This window comes from Ochotona curzoniae, unplaced genomic scaffold (genome assembly GCF_017591425.1).
Source record: "Ochotona curzoniae isolate NIBS_2020 unplaced genomic scaffold, NIBS_Ocur_1.0 contig_291, whole genome shotgun sequence".
NCBI classification, from domain to species: Eukaryota; Metazoa; Chordata; class Mammalia; order Lagomorpha; family Ochotonidae; genus Ochotona; species Ochotona curzoniae.
In genome coordinates this window covers 12,765,886-12,781,192 of record NW_024465649.1, presented here as the reverse complement: position 1 = coordinate 12,781,192, position 15,307 = coordinate 12,765,886, and the positions used below count along the sequence as shown (strand labels likewise).

The following is a 15,307-nucleotide window of genomic DNA, read 5'->3' as shown; positions in this document are numbered from 1 at the left end:
TCACAGTTTTAAAGCCCATGTCAGTATCCAGAGAGGCCAGGGAGCTGATACAGTTCGTAGGCACTGGCCTGTCCCAGAGTGGGGATCTCAGACATGGACATTAATCTTTACCCCAGCACCCAACCATCTGGCTCTAGCTCAAACCAATGCATGGTCTGAGCATCTCTACCTGGAGAAATCTGGGTCACATGTGTAGACCATCATACATCTGCTCATCACACACACACACACACACACACACACACACACACACACACACAATCTGCTCTTAAAACCACAGATGAAGAAGGCGCCAGCATAACTGCATAACTGGCTAATCCTCCACCTGCAATCTCATTGTACTATATGGGTGCTAGTTCAAGTCCTGGCTGCTCCACCTGTGACCCAGCTCCCTGCTTATGACCTGGGAATGCAGCAGAGAATGGCCCAAGTCCTTGGACACCTGCACCTCCACAGGAGACCCAGAAGAAGCTCCTGGCTCCTGGTTTCAGATTGACTCAGCTCTGGCCATTGCAGCCATTTGGGGAGTGCAGTGAATCAGCGAATGGAAGATCTTTGTCTCCTCTTTTCTCTGCGTAGCTCTGCCTTTCAAACAAAAACAGGCAAATCTTAAAACACACACACAGAGAGAGAGAGAGAGAGAGAAGGCCCAGCACAGTAGCCTAGTGGCTAAAGTCCTCGCTTTGCATGTGCTGGGATCCCATATGGGCACCAGTTCATGTCTTAGCTGCTCCACTTTACACCCAACTCCCTGCTTTTGGCCTGGAAAAGTAGTAGAGGATATCCGAAAGCATTGGAACCCTGTATCCATGTGGGAAACATGTAGCAAGCTCCTTCCTCCTAGCTTCAGGTCGGCTCAGCTCTAGCTGTTGCAGCCACTTGGGGAGTGAAGCAGCAGATGGAAGATCTTTCTCTCAGTTTGCCATTCTCTCTGTAAATCTACTGTTCAATAAAAATAAATAATTTTACAAGAGAGGAAGGAAAGAAAGAAGGAAGGAGGAGAGGGAAAGAAAAACAAAGAGAAAGAGGCAGACACCACAGTGCCTAGGGCTTCGCCTGAAAGGAGGTCAAGCAAAAAGCGTCAGAAACCACAGTCCAGAGGCCACCTGCTGGCCACATCAGCACAGTTATCAGGCTCCTCCACCTGGTCTGCATCCCAGCCGCTCCGAAAATTTGTAACTAACGCTAGCTCTTCCCAGAAAGACATGGAGGAAGGAGGCCCACACAGATGAGGAAACCTCATTTTGAACAGCCCCAAGACAGTGACAGCAATAGAATGTGACTGTATCAGAATGCAAAACCCTAGAAGCACTAACTGTGGTGCCCCACACACACGGAGAGCTCACCATCATCTCTTTCTTATGGGGAAAACAAGGCCACCAAACAGCGCCTCCTCCCCAGGTTTCAGGCTCCATGACAGCAGGGCCTGGGTTAGGCCCCATTCCCAATCTGGTTGGATATCCACAAAGAGCCAGGGTTCAGGGACTGGCACCCTACCCCTTACCCAAAGATACATAAAGGAAACAGAAATTCACCATAGTACAACCAGTGCTATGGCAGAAGGAAGGACGGAGAGAAAGAGAAGGCTTCCTGGAGGGTGGTAAGTAAGTACCCTCTTAAAGAATAAGCAGAGTCAGAATGGTGGAGAGAGAGAAAACCCCTTCAAGTTCATGTGGTCACAATAATCATTATAATTCCAACACTGCACGTTTATCATGTCCCTTTCTCTTTTAAACACCCATACTTGCCATATATATATATTAAACACCCATACTTGCCATATATATATATATGAAAGTAAGATATACAGAGAGGAGGAGAGACAGAGAGGAAGACCCTCCATCCATTGATTTACTCCTCAAATGCTGCAACGTGATCTGAAGCCAGGAGCCAAGAGCCTCCAGGTGCAGGGTCCCAAGGCTTTGGGCCGTCCTCATCTGCTTTCCCAGGCCACAAGCAAGGAGCTGGATGGGAAGCAGAACCATCAGAACACAAACCGGCACCCATATGGGATCCCGGTGTGTGCAACGCGAAGACCTTAGCTGCTAGGTTACTGTGTGAGACCCTCATTCATACTTGTTTTAATTCATTCCAACTTCATAACAGACTTTTGCGATCATTACTCTTATTATCCCCATTCTACAGATAAGAACAGTCAGATCAAGGGGCAGACCTGTGCCCCAGCATTTCAGATGCTTCTTGGGACAATCCTATCCCATACTGGAGTATCTGGGCTCAAATCCTGGGTCTAGTTCCAATCCAGCTGCCTGCTAACACACACACTGGGAGGCAGAAGATGATGGCTGCAGTACTCAGATTCCTGCAGCCCACAGCAGGGACCCAGAAGCAGCTCCTGGCTCCTGGCTTGAGCCTGGCATAGCCCCAGCTGCTGTGGGTATCTGGGGAGTGCAACAGTGAGTGGAAGAGTGTTCTTTTCTCTGTGTCCTTGTGCTTCTAAAAAAAATAAATAAAAGAAACAAAAACATTAGAATCTAGAAATCTCTATAACTCACCCTACATCAGTACATGAAGCCACAGTTCAAACCTGGTAGCCTGAGTCCACAGCCTCCGTCAGCACCCTAAGGTGCCTCTCGCAGACACACTTCACATCATACCTTTTGCTGGAATCCAGAGGACAAACGTGGATTATCCAAAAAGACTTGAGGCACAATGACAAACAAGAAGCTCACAGCTTTCCAGAAACAGACATACAACAAGACAACTCCTCGTCTAGGGTTGCATATAATAAGGGAATCAGCAGCTGCTAGAGAGCAGTGAAGTAAACACCAACAAGAGGCAAGGCAGACCTGCAGGGAAAGCCTGAACGCTAGGTCAGATCACTCAAATGTCTCCCATTGGCCAGGTGGTTGTCAAGCTACAACCCACAGCAAAGTTTTATGGGTTGGTTTTTGGCTTTTTTTTATTTATTTGAAAGGCAAACTTACAGAGGGAGACACACACACACACACACAGATATTTCATCAGCTGGTTCGCTCCCCAGATGACCACAATGGTTGGGGTTTGGACAGACCAAAGCCAGGATCCAGAGCTTGCTTTATCAAGGTCGCCCATGTGGGTGCAGGAGCCTAAGCACTTGTGCCATCTTGCACTGCTTTCTCAAGTGCATTAGCAAGGAGCTGGATCAAGTGGAACAACAGGCTTGAAGCAGCAGGAAAATGGGATCCCAGCATCAGACTCCAGCTTAACCTGCTATGCCCCAATGCCAGCCTCTCAGGAGTTTCAAAGCATGTACCCAGGGCTAACTATAAAATAAATCAGGGTCTCCTGGAAAGCGTGTGTTGTTGCAAGCTGCACTTAGTTTTATTTATCTGAAAGTCACAGAGACACAGACAGAGATCTCCCATGCTCTAATCATGTCCCAAATGCCCATAACAGTTGGGATTAGGGGGTCAGTGCTGTGGAACAGGAGTTTAAGCTGCCCCTGCAACAATTGCATTTCATATGAACACAGTTTAAGTCTGCCACTCCATTTCCAATCCAGCTCCCTGCTTTTGCACCTGGAAAAGCAACAGAAGATGGTCTAAGTACTGGGTACCTACTGCCTATGTGGAAGATCTGGGTGGAATTCCTGGATCCAGGCTTCAATTTGACCCAGACTTGACAACTGCAGACATTTAGGGAGTAATCTAACAAACAGACAATCTTCCTCCTCTCTATATCCTCACCACCTATCACTCTTTCAAAATAAATTTTTAAAAATGGGCCTGGCACAGTAGCCTAGCAGCTAAAATTCCCATGTGGACGCTAGTTCGTGTCCCTGCCTGTGGCCGGCAAAAGCAGTGAAGGACTGCCCAAAGTCTTGGGAACCTGCACCCGCGTGGGAGACCCAGAAGAGGCTCTAGGCTCCTGGCTTTGGATCGGTTCAGCTCTGGCTGTTACAGCCACTTGAAGAGTGAATCAACGGACGGAAGATTTTTCTCTCTGTCTCTCCTCCTCTCTGTCTATCTGACATACATACATACATACATAAACAAACTTCCAAAAAAGTGGGGCTTGATGGGGCCAAAGCCAGAAGCTCAGAACTCACTCTCCTGTCTCCCATGTGTGTGACAATGACCCAAACGCTCCAATCACTGCCGCCTCCCAGGATGTACATCAGCGGGAAGCTGGAACCAGAAGCAGAACTGGGACTTGAACCCATGCACTCCAAATGGGGATGCAGGCTTCTCCCCATTAACCACCACACCAAAGATCCTCTAAAAGAGCCCTTAAAAGCAGCAGATCCCAACCATATTCAGCTATCTCCTTCAGGAGCACACACTGAAAGTATAACGTCTGCTGTGGACTGTGCAGAGATGTCGTTCTATTCTTCCAACTTGAATCAGCCTGCTGTCGATGTGGTTATAAAACAAGAAGTCCTGAGGACTCAGGCCTTGCAGCTTTGCTTTCCATCCACCCTTGCACCCCTGCCTCTCAAGCCCCTTGATCTGTTTGAAATCAAGCATCTGACGGCCCAATGAAGGGCCTGTCCCAGCAAGGAGCTCCAGCGTTGAGATACTCTCACAAAGAGCGCTACGTAAGTACAAATGACTGTTTGATCAATCATTGGCCTCAGCGTGGGATTTGGTTAGAATTAAAGCCATCTGGTTTGGGGGGAGGACTGTAGGGGAGGAAACAGGCAGGCGGGAAAATGACCCTCCCTCCCTCCCCAAAAAGCATTGTTAAAATATAACGGGGGCAAAAACAGTTAAGTCTCTGCTGTTATTTCAGCCTAAGCCACTTAATCCTTCAGCACATAAACCAACTTATTTTATGACCTTTTCCCTTTAAAAAGTAAATCAGAAGACGTGGCTGTGAATTCAGATATCTCTGAAACATACTACTCATCCCTCCCAGTGAAATATCCTGTTTCATAAACCTTCTTCGAGATACTTGAAACTGCACATCGCTAAATGCCTAGCTTTAGGCATCTGACATTCCAGAGAATTAATATTTAAACTTATTATAGGAAAAAAGAATTGAGTTTGGTTGAAGCATGAAATATTTAATAGCGTCTCCAAATTAGAAACCCTATTTTGTTTCACACTGGAAATGCCAGCATTACTACCTGGGCTTTGCACTCAAATAAGATAAAATACGCAGGCGGTCTCGAGATTAAACACACAATTACAGCCGTCTTCACTAAAGAGGGGGTGATGGGGGGGTTAGTGAGACAGGTTTGGAGAGTGGAAGCAACTGAGTTTCATTTTTACGATACACTTAAAATTCTATTATCACTCTCTGCCTTGCAGGCTGCACTTGAGCAGGCTGGAGCTACTTAACCACCAAAAACTGTGTCACAACTCATTGCATCCGTGGAGGCCCGAACCCAGCCTCTGAACCCAGCCTCTCTCAGCCGGCTCCTGTGCCAGCCGCTGAGCAAAACTCAGGAACTTTCTCTGTTTGCTGGACAAAAGTATTAAGTGGTTTGGGATAAAAATTAAGCTTCAATTGACACAGTGGATCCTGGCAGCCCCTGCCGGCACGTGTAATTTATTTACAGGGTTGGAAAGTCGGCAAAATACATCATCAACTCTTATACAAACTTGTACTAGGTATTAAATACCCAACGCTCAGAGAAGTAATTCATGGAGTCCAGCGGCGTTCCAAAATAAACCCTAACTCTGGCCCTCTGGAGGACTTACAACAGCAAACGGGATCTGTATTTTTAAAGTCAGGTTTATAGTACTCCCTGGTTTCTTGCTAAAACCTTTTTTTTCCAGCAAACCTGTTATTTAAAAACAAAAGCAACAACATCCAAAAGAGTAATCTGGTTGCTGAGAAGACACAAATAGGAAGAGGCTGCGACGGGGCTCATCCTCACACTTTGCCACGGGTTTCCTCAGGCCCAGCGTCCACCCGCGATGGGAAAAATGCCTTGGAGCAGAAACTCCTGCAGCCTCCTGGTCAGTAGGAGGAAGATTCCGTTGAGCGTGGACACACTCGCTCTCCTACATGTGTGTGACACAACCTGGCCAGGGGCACATCTTTGTTTCCTTCAGGGGTGATCTGGCTCATCATCACTGAACACAAAAGACCCACTTGACACAAAGCTCTCAAGTTGAACATGAACCCTGGCCTATCCTCCCTTTCCACCATTCTTCATTACACCACGGTCTTCACAACGAGTAACTGCCATGTAGAAGCCAGAGCCGCCATGCTGGGGGTCGGGAGAGGCATATATTTACAGCTGGGCATTCTGACAGGGAGAGGAGGCATTCTTACCCTACAGAGGTCTTCAGAAGCAGTAAAAAGGATGCCACTCCTGGACCTTGCCAAAGCATCTCCCCAAACGAGGAGGAAGGTTCAAAGCGGGGGACTACCACCTGCAGTAAGCAGTGCGGACAGAGAGCCATACTTCTGAGAAGGAGCTTCTCCCGGGTGGGGTCCAGGGAGGACCCTTGCCTAGAACCAGCTCCCAGAAGCTTCTTCTCAAAGCTGAGAACCAGTCTCTTCCCCTAATTCAGCAGCAGAGTTGGGAACACGGTCTGAACCCAGGCAGCCTCCCCATAAAGTGCTGTCTGGTCCCGTTAGCTAAGACAGAAAGAGGGACTGCTCCAGGAGACAGCTGTCTGGGTTGTCTGTGACCCCTGCCACCTCCCCTGTGGTTGGGGCCCACCCGGCGGCGCCCAGCAGAGCTATACTCATACCCTCCTGGTTGCTTGGATTTTGAGATTGGCTTTCAAAGGCAACATGGTCTACACAGGCCGACCTGCCTCGGCTGACAAACAGACCTGCGAGCAAACTGCAGGCTCCGCTTCAGACAACCCACTCCATCCTGTACAAGTCACTTAGCCCCCCCTCCCCAAGCCTCAGTTCCCCCAACCAGCATAATGCCTCCTTTCTTCCTCTGGCCGCTGGACAGAAGTCAAGTGTCCAGCCTGGCATGAAGGCGGTAGTCTGCAAAGGTCACTGAGGCTCCCTCTTCCCATCCCTTCTGCTCACCTTTGGCAATTCCAAGGGGAAGGTCAAGTCCATAACCTGGCCAGAGGCGAAGGCAGCCTCTTTCTACACCCTGGATCCTTCCCAGCTCAGTGAGTGTGAAATCCTGGAGAATCAGAGCAGGAAGGGATGAGGGGTCAGCCCACCCAGCAGCTTCCCAATTTACAGATGGCAAACCGAGGCTCCCAGCAAACAGGCATGATCCACATGCATCAAAATCCTGCAGTGGGCACATATGTTTGCTCCAGGCAGGCCAGGCTGTAACCACCAAATAAATCCAGGCAGAACAGGAAATGCGTTATTCAGCGCACAAACTGAAGGTCTCCTCTCTCTCGGTACATCTGACTCAAACGCTGACTTGAAAAACACAGCCAGCATTGCTAGCACAATCCGCCTCGATCCGCCGGAAACCTTCTGAAGGAATAACCCTTTGGAGTTCAAGGGGAAGATGGGGAAGAAGAAACCAGATGCTTTGAGTGACTTTCAACTGCGAGCCCACTGGGTGAAGCTGTGCTCTCTCCACCCCCAGCCCAGCCCTCTGTTTTCTTTCAGTTTCTTATAAATAAGGCTTTGGGAGACCAAAGCAGCCGCAAAGCCGTTTTCCCCCCTTTTCTGCTTTCCTTACTCAGTAACTCAGCTGTCAGTCCCCGGACTTTGCTTCCAATGCTACAAGCAGGTTTTTTTTTTTTTTCATTGTAAACTATTAATTTGGGCAACACTGTTGATAAACAAGAAGTCTGTTTTTTAAACTGCTGGAGTCATTAGCACAGTGTAGGCCAGCAGCACAACTTTTTGAGGACAGGAGGCCCGTCCTTTCTGCCGCTCTGGATTACAGCTGTGCAGGGGGGGAAAGCTGCAAAGACCAAGGCAGAGTTTGTTTCATTTCTTCCCCCCTGGAACTAAATGTCTTTGTTTCTTTTAACACAAAAATAAAATGTGCCCTACCTACCAAAAGAAACAACACAACCCTCTAGGTCCAAACTAATTGCAACTCAAATCTATATTAGGAAAAGAAAATAACAAACCATACATTCTTCCTATTTAACTTTCAATATAATCATCTACATAAGGTGAGGTTGTTGACATACCCCACAAACAGCTTCAAAATAGAAATCCTCTTCCAAGAACACTGAGAGATGGGAGAGAAATAAATTATGTTCTTTATGCAAAAGTCACAGTTAGCCATAGTTGCTGGTCAACTTCCAAATAAAGTTTGTTTATTTGTTTGCTGGGTTTTTTTTTTTCAATTCTACCCAAAAAAGGACTGAAAACCCTCCTCCAAACTTCGGTTTCCCCTGCCGTCTGCTAGGATGCTAGCCAAACTTAACGAAATAAAACCAAAGAAAATGATGATAATTATGCAACATTCAGAACAAAGAACATAAGAATATATTTTTTAAATGATTCATTGGGCACTTATGCTTGTAATGGGATTTTAACGCACTGTAAAAATAAGTGTGTTGGCTCACTTAGCTTCTCACGCAAATGAGACGCAGGGAGATGAATAACTCGAGATGGGGTGGGCTCTGGTTTTTCCAGAAGGAGAAGTGTGAGAAAACCACGGCATTTAAAGATATTTGCATTTTTAAACCACAGGCAAGGCAACACTGCCCATCCATCGGTTGCACAGCTGAGAGGATCCTGGGGCCTGAACCCAGCCACACAGCACAGGTAAGCTACACAAAACAACAAGGTCCCCATGAAGGGACGATGGCATGTGCTGCCCCTTTCCATGTTGTCCCCCAAATTGCAGCAGCTTCTAGAGAGCTGAGGAGGCAGCAAAGAAGAGACATTCTAGCTGCACAAACCTCTGACGGAATCTTTGGGAATTATATTTCCGCTACCCATCTATAAAAGAAGTGTCAGATCCATATACAATTCTCCTGAGTGTAGATGCAACATGTTCCTGTCTCATTTGTACAGCCACACACATACTTGTCTCTCTCTCATGGAGCCCGGCATTTGGCCTGCAGGTTTTTCTCCCCCTTATTGGAAACCTCAAATACCAAAAAAAAAAAAAATTTGGATCTGATTATTTCCGGATCAGAGGACCAGCACTTTAAAATGGATGAAATGCAAGCAAATTGCCCACCAGAGCCAGAGGGGGAAAATGCTTTAAAACTAAATCATACCTTTCTATTACAGATGCACTGGCCTCTGCCAAGCCTCTCGTCGAACATCACTGTGACTTCTTCCTGAGGGGAAGCAGCACCAGGTAACACCACCAAACCATCACACCTTACCCTCCACGCCGACGGATGCCCACACAGTACCAGGTAACACCACCAAACCATCACACCTTACCCTCCACGCCGACGGATGCCCACACAGTACCAGGTAACACCACCAAACCATCACACCTTACCCTCCACGCCGACGGATGCCCACACAGTACCAGGTAACACCACCAAACCATCACACCTTACCCTCCACGCCGACGGATGCCCACACAGTACCAGGTAACACCACCAAACCATCACACCTTACCCTCCACGCCGACGGATGCCCACACAGTACCAGGTAACACCACCAAACCATCACACCTTACCCTCCACACCGACAGCTGCCTACAGAGTCAACAGTTGCTTTCCGTTGTTGTTGTTGAAGTAACAGCTTTTTTTTTTAACAGTTACAAGATTTGACTACATTCTGGTATCTACAGCCACCATAACAGGCACTGCTTTTATGAACACCAGTGTTCCTATTTACCCTATCTAATCAACCTTTCTTCGGGATAAAAGATGGAAAAGATTCAGTGAATCTCAGTAACTTCACTGTCTGGCTTGCTCTATGAACTCAGGACAAACAGAACCAACTGGCCAAATGGCAAAGATTTCAGCAGAGATACTACTTACCAATTACCATAGGTTGGGGACAGGAAAATCACCAACAGAAAAACTGTTTGTAAATGCTCTGGGAATATTCAGAAGATCTCTGCTAGGAGCGCAAGATACAAGTTGTGGAGCCAGTACTAAGTGCTTGGAGCCAGAAGCCTTGGAAACTACCATTTACCATCCATCTCTCAGAGCAGCTCCCTGACCCTTCACACCTTGATCTATACAACAGGAACCACTCTCATCACGGCCAGTCTCTAGGTGCCTCCTCAGAGGAGCCCGCCAGGTGGGCAGGACACAGTTGCTGGGTGTGTGCAGTCACACACTCACTGCCCTGTGAGCGGAGAGCAAGCTGGCAGGGCCATCACCACAGAGCTGCCGGCCCGTAGAAAGCCCAGATGTTTACCTTCTTTCCTTGTCAGGACTTACAAAAGCAGAATGTTGGGTGTTTAATAATAAGGAAAAAAAAAAAAAACTGCGGCATCTGGCAATTTGACCTTTCCAGCTGTTTGGAATCTGGATAAATGGGCCCCTGCCATAAACAGATCATGATTCTTATTGTAAATGATGACAATGTTAGTCCGTGACGTCGTACCATCTCCAGTGCCTCTCGATTCAGTTTGGAAACACACAGGGCCCAAAAACATTCACGGGGAGACTGTTGGATTCAAGAACTCACTCCATCGGTTCAGGGACTGTCTGACGCAGAAGGCAGAGGTAGATCATCTGCCACCTGGCCCCAAGTCAGACAACACTACTGACTTCTCCCTGGTCACTGGTCAGTGGTAGCCACAAAGGACCTGCCACCCCTCTCAACTTGCCCTTGCCAGTGCACCGCAAACAACTCCCTTCACCTTCAACATCCCACAAAGCAAACTTTTTTCCCTCTCTCCTAACCCTAAGCGAGCATCACTGACCCTGACGCGGTGCCTTCCACAAGTTAATCAAAGTGACCCCCTTCTGTCTTTTTAGAATCTAAAGCATTTTCCCCAACTCCTGTTCCAGTCACCCTTCCACACCTCTTGTGAAAATGAAAAACCACAGGTCAATGGCATCAGGTACTGACAAGAACAATCCCAAGAACCACCAGGCACTGACGGCACACATCACACTCTTCTTTATCCCCAATGCTCCTGATGTCTTTCTAAGTCTAGGATCAACTGACAGACGAGGGAACACAGGCTCCAAAGGAATGAATTAACTCCCTCCCCCATCCAAGTTCCTGTGGATGATCGTGGGCAAGGTCTTCTAGTATCCAGCACAGTCGATAAATATTTTTCAATTGGTATTTCTATTTGTCTGTTTCCAATAAGCCCAGAGTTAGACACCAAACATTCAAAGGGCTGCATAGTTTAGGGAACAGTCTGGTGGGGGCAAGAGCAGCAAGAAGGTGCCATTTTTCAGAGGTCTGCAGGAGAAAACCAGTTTTGTCTCACTGCATGCTGCCTTGACTGCAAGGATCCTGCCCACAGTCACATCAAGGCTGGGTCAGAGACCTTGCCAAACCAGGTTCCTAAGCCACTTTCTTCTCCCCAAGGCAGTTTATGCCAGAGCTCTGCTCTGCGGCACCCCTAACGTGCAACATATCCCACCCTCCCCATTCTCAGGTCTCAGTTTGCTCATCTTTACTTCTCCCTCCCACCTCATCACCAGCCTCACAATTCTGAAGGAAACAGTTTCAATATCCCTTGGCCAAAGCTTAACCAGGGGGGCCGGCAAGGTAGCCTAGTGGCTAAGGTCCTCGCCTTGAACACACCGAGATACAATATGGGCGCCAGTTCCAATCCTGGCAACCCCACTTCCCATCCAGCTCCCTGCTTGTGGCCTGGGGAAACAGTCGAGGAAAGCCCAAAGCCTTGAGACCCTGCATCTGCATGGGAGGCCTGGAAGAGGCTCCAGGCCCCTGACTTTGGATCAGTGCAGCTCCAGCCATTGCAGCTGCTTGGGGATTGAATCAGTGGACGGAAGATCTTTCTCTCTGTCCTCCTCTCTGCATATCTGCCTTTCCAATAAAAATAAGTAAATCCTTTTTTTTTTTCAAAAAAAAAAAAAAAGCTTAACCAGGGAGCCCAGCTAAAATACAAAGAAGCAACAGTTTGTCCCATGCTTTTATTCTCTGCCTTCTCCAGAAACAATCCTGACTTTGAAGATCTCTTATCGTAGTCGTGCGTTAGATGGGGATAAAAATAACTACAGTACGGGGGAAGGGAAGTGGGAAGCTGGTCCCCAAAGTCATCCCTTCCACAGGTCTCGGCACAGCATGGAGCAAAGGCCGTGTTTGGGACAGTCCTTCATCAGGGTGCTGGGGACAATGACAGCCTTAAACGCAGGGCACAGCAGGACCGGGTCTGGCTCAGCGGAGGCGGCACAGCCAATCCTTTCCACCATGTGTCCCACTGCAGGAGTTTCTGTCCTATCTTTGCTTCTTGAAAAGATCTCTATCTCTTGAACAAGGGGATGACATTTCAAACAAAACAACAAGAAATAACTACCTTACAAAGTCAGGTGTTTTCTTTAAAAAAACAACAAGGAAAAAAAAAAAAACCCAGCTGTGGTTCACTGCATCTCCCCAGTGCTGGAACTGGGGAGCCGGGGCTGTGTACCACAAGGTATCCTCATTTCTAACAACAGCTTGGCCCCACACTAAGCAGTAGCTCTTGCCTGGGAAAAGCAAGAGCTTTCCAAAACTGAAAGCCTTGGTTTCTACCGGTGGAAGGAGAGGAGGGAGAAGCGTAGCACCCTGACAAATTCTCCCTTTCTGGTTAATTATCTGTCAACATGAAACGTATAAATGATGACTCAATAATCATTAACAGTAACAGGACGAGCACACACTCATGAGAGCCCCTGCAGCACGGCCCACCCTGAGCCCCTGCTCTGTGCTGGGGCCCGTGGCTAACAGAGCTCCAGCCCCACTGGGTAAAACTAGGTTCTGCAAGACAACTGGTGACCAATCCCTGAGATGCCGCAACACCAGAACAGAAAACTCATTTCTAAAGTCAGAGCTTTGGCCCAGGCGGGACAGAGTCAGAAAAACGTTCCATCAGGAATCCCAAAGTCATAATCAATTCCTCACCTGACACAACGGAAAACTAAGGTCCCAAAAGGTAACGGGAGTTCTTGCAGAAGGACCTCTGGTTTTTGTTATTTAAGAAGATTGGAACACTTCAAAGTAGGCCTTCAGCAGCTCAGAAAGCGAGACCTGACACACGAGTTGTTACTCACTGGAATATGTAATAAAATTTTGACACAACTTTCATCAAAAACATACAGAAGCAAAACTGTGTAATCTGAGCCCTCCGTACACACACATTTCCCCCAGAACAGGCTTCTTGAGTTTAAATTAGTTGCTTCCTAGGGCAGTTACAGACTGACAGGCGAGTTCCAAACGGCCAGAGAGAAATGAACACCGAACCAAGTTCCCCCAAAGCCCTGCGGCCCGAATCTCCCTGCACCCGTAGACCAGGCGCACAGGCAGGGCCGGACTCACCCTTCCCGGCGGCGGAGACAGCGACTTTGGACGCGCTGTAGTCTCGGGGGCTCCGGGCCCGGAAGAGGTCGTGGGCACGCGGCGGTGGTGCAGGCGGCCGGGACAACAGATCCCGCGGGCCACCATCCCCACAGGCGCCGCCGTTCGCGGTCACCCTGAAGGCCATGTGCGCGCCGAGGCCGGAGGGCCCGTGGCCGGGCGCGCCGGGGGCCTCCTTGGGCCTCTTGTCCGAGAGTGCCTCGGCCACCTCGCAGTGCATGGCTCAGGAGCGGAGGGGTCGCGCGGGGTTCCTGCGGAAGACAGCACAGACGCATCAGAACGCGGGAAGCGGATCCCGCGAGGTCACCGCCCCCTCGACGACTCCTGGACCGGGCTAAGCTACCACCGCGCCTAGTGCGACAGCAGCTCAAACCCACCTGCCTCCCCAGGCACGCAGAGAACCCCTGTCACCCGCCGCCGCCGCACATCCCCGCGAAGCCGCTGCGTCCTCCAACGCAGACCTAGCCCTCTTTAGACGAATAGCGAAACTGAGGCCTGCAGCGTGGAAGGCGCTGGTCCAGTGTCGTCCAGTGCGACAGGGAGATGGCGGTGAGGAGGGTTCTCTGAGCAAGGAGGGCCCTGGCGAAGCCGCGGAGAGGGTGGCCCCTGATGGGGCCGGGCTGCAGGATGAGTCCGCCGGCCGAATAGTAATACAGGGGACCCCGGGTGAGATTCACTTGCGACTCGCCTATACCGCGAAAGCCGCAATCCGAAGATGCGTGCTCACTCCCAGACGCGAACGCAAGGCGCGCACCCGAGACACTCACAAACCAGCGCAGCACATCCGAGCGAAGGAGCCCGCCGGCGCGCGCAACCCGCAGAAGTCCAGGGACGCGCAAAAAAAAAAGCCCGCTCCCACGCACGGCACACGCCCCCGCAGACGCTCGGCCGCACGTGCCGCGCCACTCACCCGCCCGGCCGCGCGAACCCCGCGAGCCCCGCGCCGGCCACCCGCGCACCTCCGCCGCAACTCTGGCTTCCATCACCTCGGAGGGAGCGAGAGCCTGCCTCCCGCCACCCCCAAACTCGCCTAGCTCCTTCAGCGCGCCCGGCGCCGTCCAAACCCGACACGAGCGTCCCACGGACGCCGGCCCCGCGCCTCGGTCACGGCGCGCCACCGTCCCCTCTCCCACGTCGCGAGCCGCGCCCCTTCTCACCTCACCTCGCCGCAGCCGCTACAGTTCGCGGGACGCACGGCTCGGCGCGCCTCCACTGGCGCCGCAACCCCCGCCGCGCCGCCGCCGCCACAGCCGAGTACCGCGGGCAGCACCCCGGGCGGCGGGGCGGGCCCACGGCTGCCGGACAGCGACCCCGACCACTGGCTCGCTGCGGCCGCCCCGCCGAGGCCAATCACGGCGCGAGGGCGGGGCCTCCTCGCGGGCAGTGGACCTGGGCGGGGCCGGCGCGGGGCTCTGTGGAGGATTTGACAGGCGACCGGCGGCCCGAGCCGTGCGCTGCCCGCCACCGTCGGGCCCGAATCGCGGGCCACCATCAGTCGGGGCCAGCTCTCCTGGATGTCCCGCGAACGGGGCTCAGCTCGGCGGTGCCACGGCCTCCCCCTGCGGTCCAAGGCGGGATCCGTCGCCTGTGGCGGACTCCCAAGTTTCTCCGCCGTCAGCCCGAAGCGGCGATGTTCCTGTTGGCGCGGAGGGAGCAGGCCTGGGGCACCGGGCACGTGTGCCGACCGGTAGCTCCGCTCTCGGAGCCCCGTACGGGCTGCCTAGCGGATGGGCGGGAACGCGGGCCAGGGGCCCGAGCCTCCCCGCCGCCCATTTCTGAGGTAGAATTTAGCTCTTGTGCTAGGTGTCTTCCACGGGCGGAGTTCCAGGATCAGTGGGCCGCAAGAACTGAAAGACAGATACACGTTACCGAAGACTGCCTGGGGAGTAGGGGCAACCATCTTGGATTTTGAGAGAGCTCCCGGAGATCTTTACAGCTCTGGGACATGAAGACTACTCATGCCCTCGGTTCTTCTGCTGCCTGGACCCACCCCACCGACTGC

The 15,307-nt window shown here is 50.9% G+C and overlaps 1 protein-coding gene across 3 annotated transcripts in view; it reads right to left on the bottom strand.

The window, feature by feature from the left end:
• The window catches only part of GLIS1 (GLIS family zinc finger 1), a 205,237-nt gene extending 191,712 nt beyond the window's left edge, over window positions 1-13,525 (bottom strand). For all 3 annotated transcript variants that reach the window (XM_040978664.1, XM_040978665.1, XM_040978666.1), the window contains exon 1: window positions 13,267-13,525. In XM_040978664.1, the coding sequence (XP_040834598.1) occupies window positions 13,267-13,525 (259 nt within the window). The remainder of the gene's footprint in view (window positions 1-13,266) is intronic.
• Between the last annotated feature and the right edge of the window lie 1,782 nt (window positions 13,526-15,307).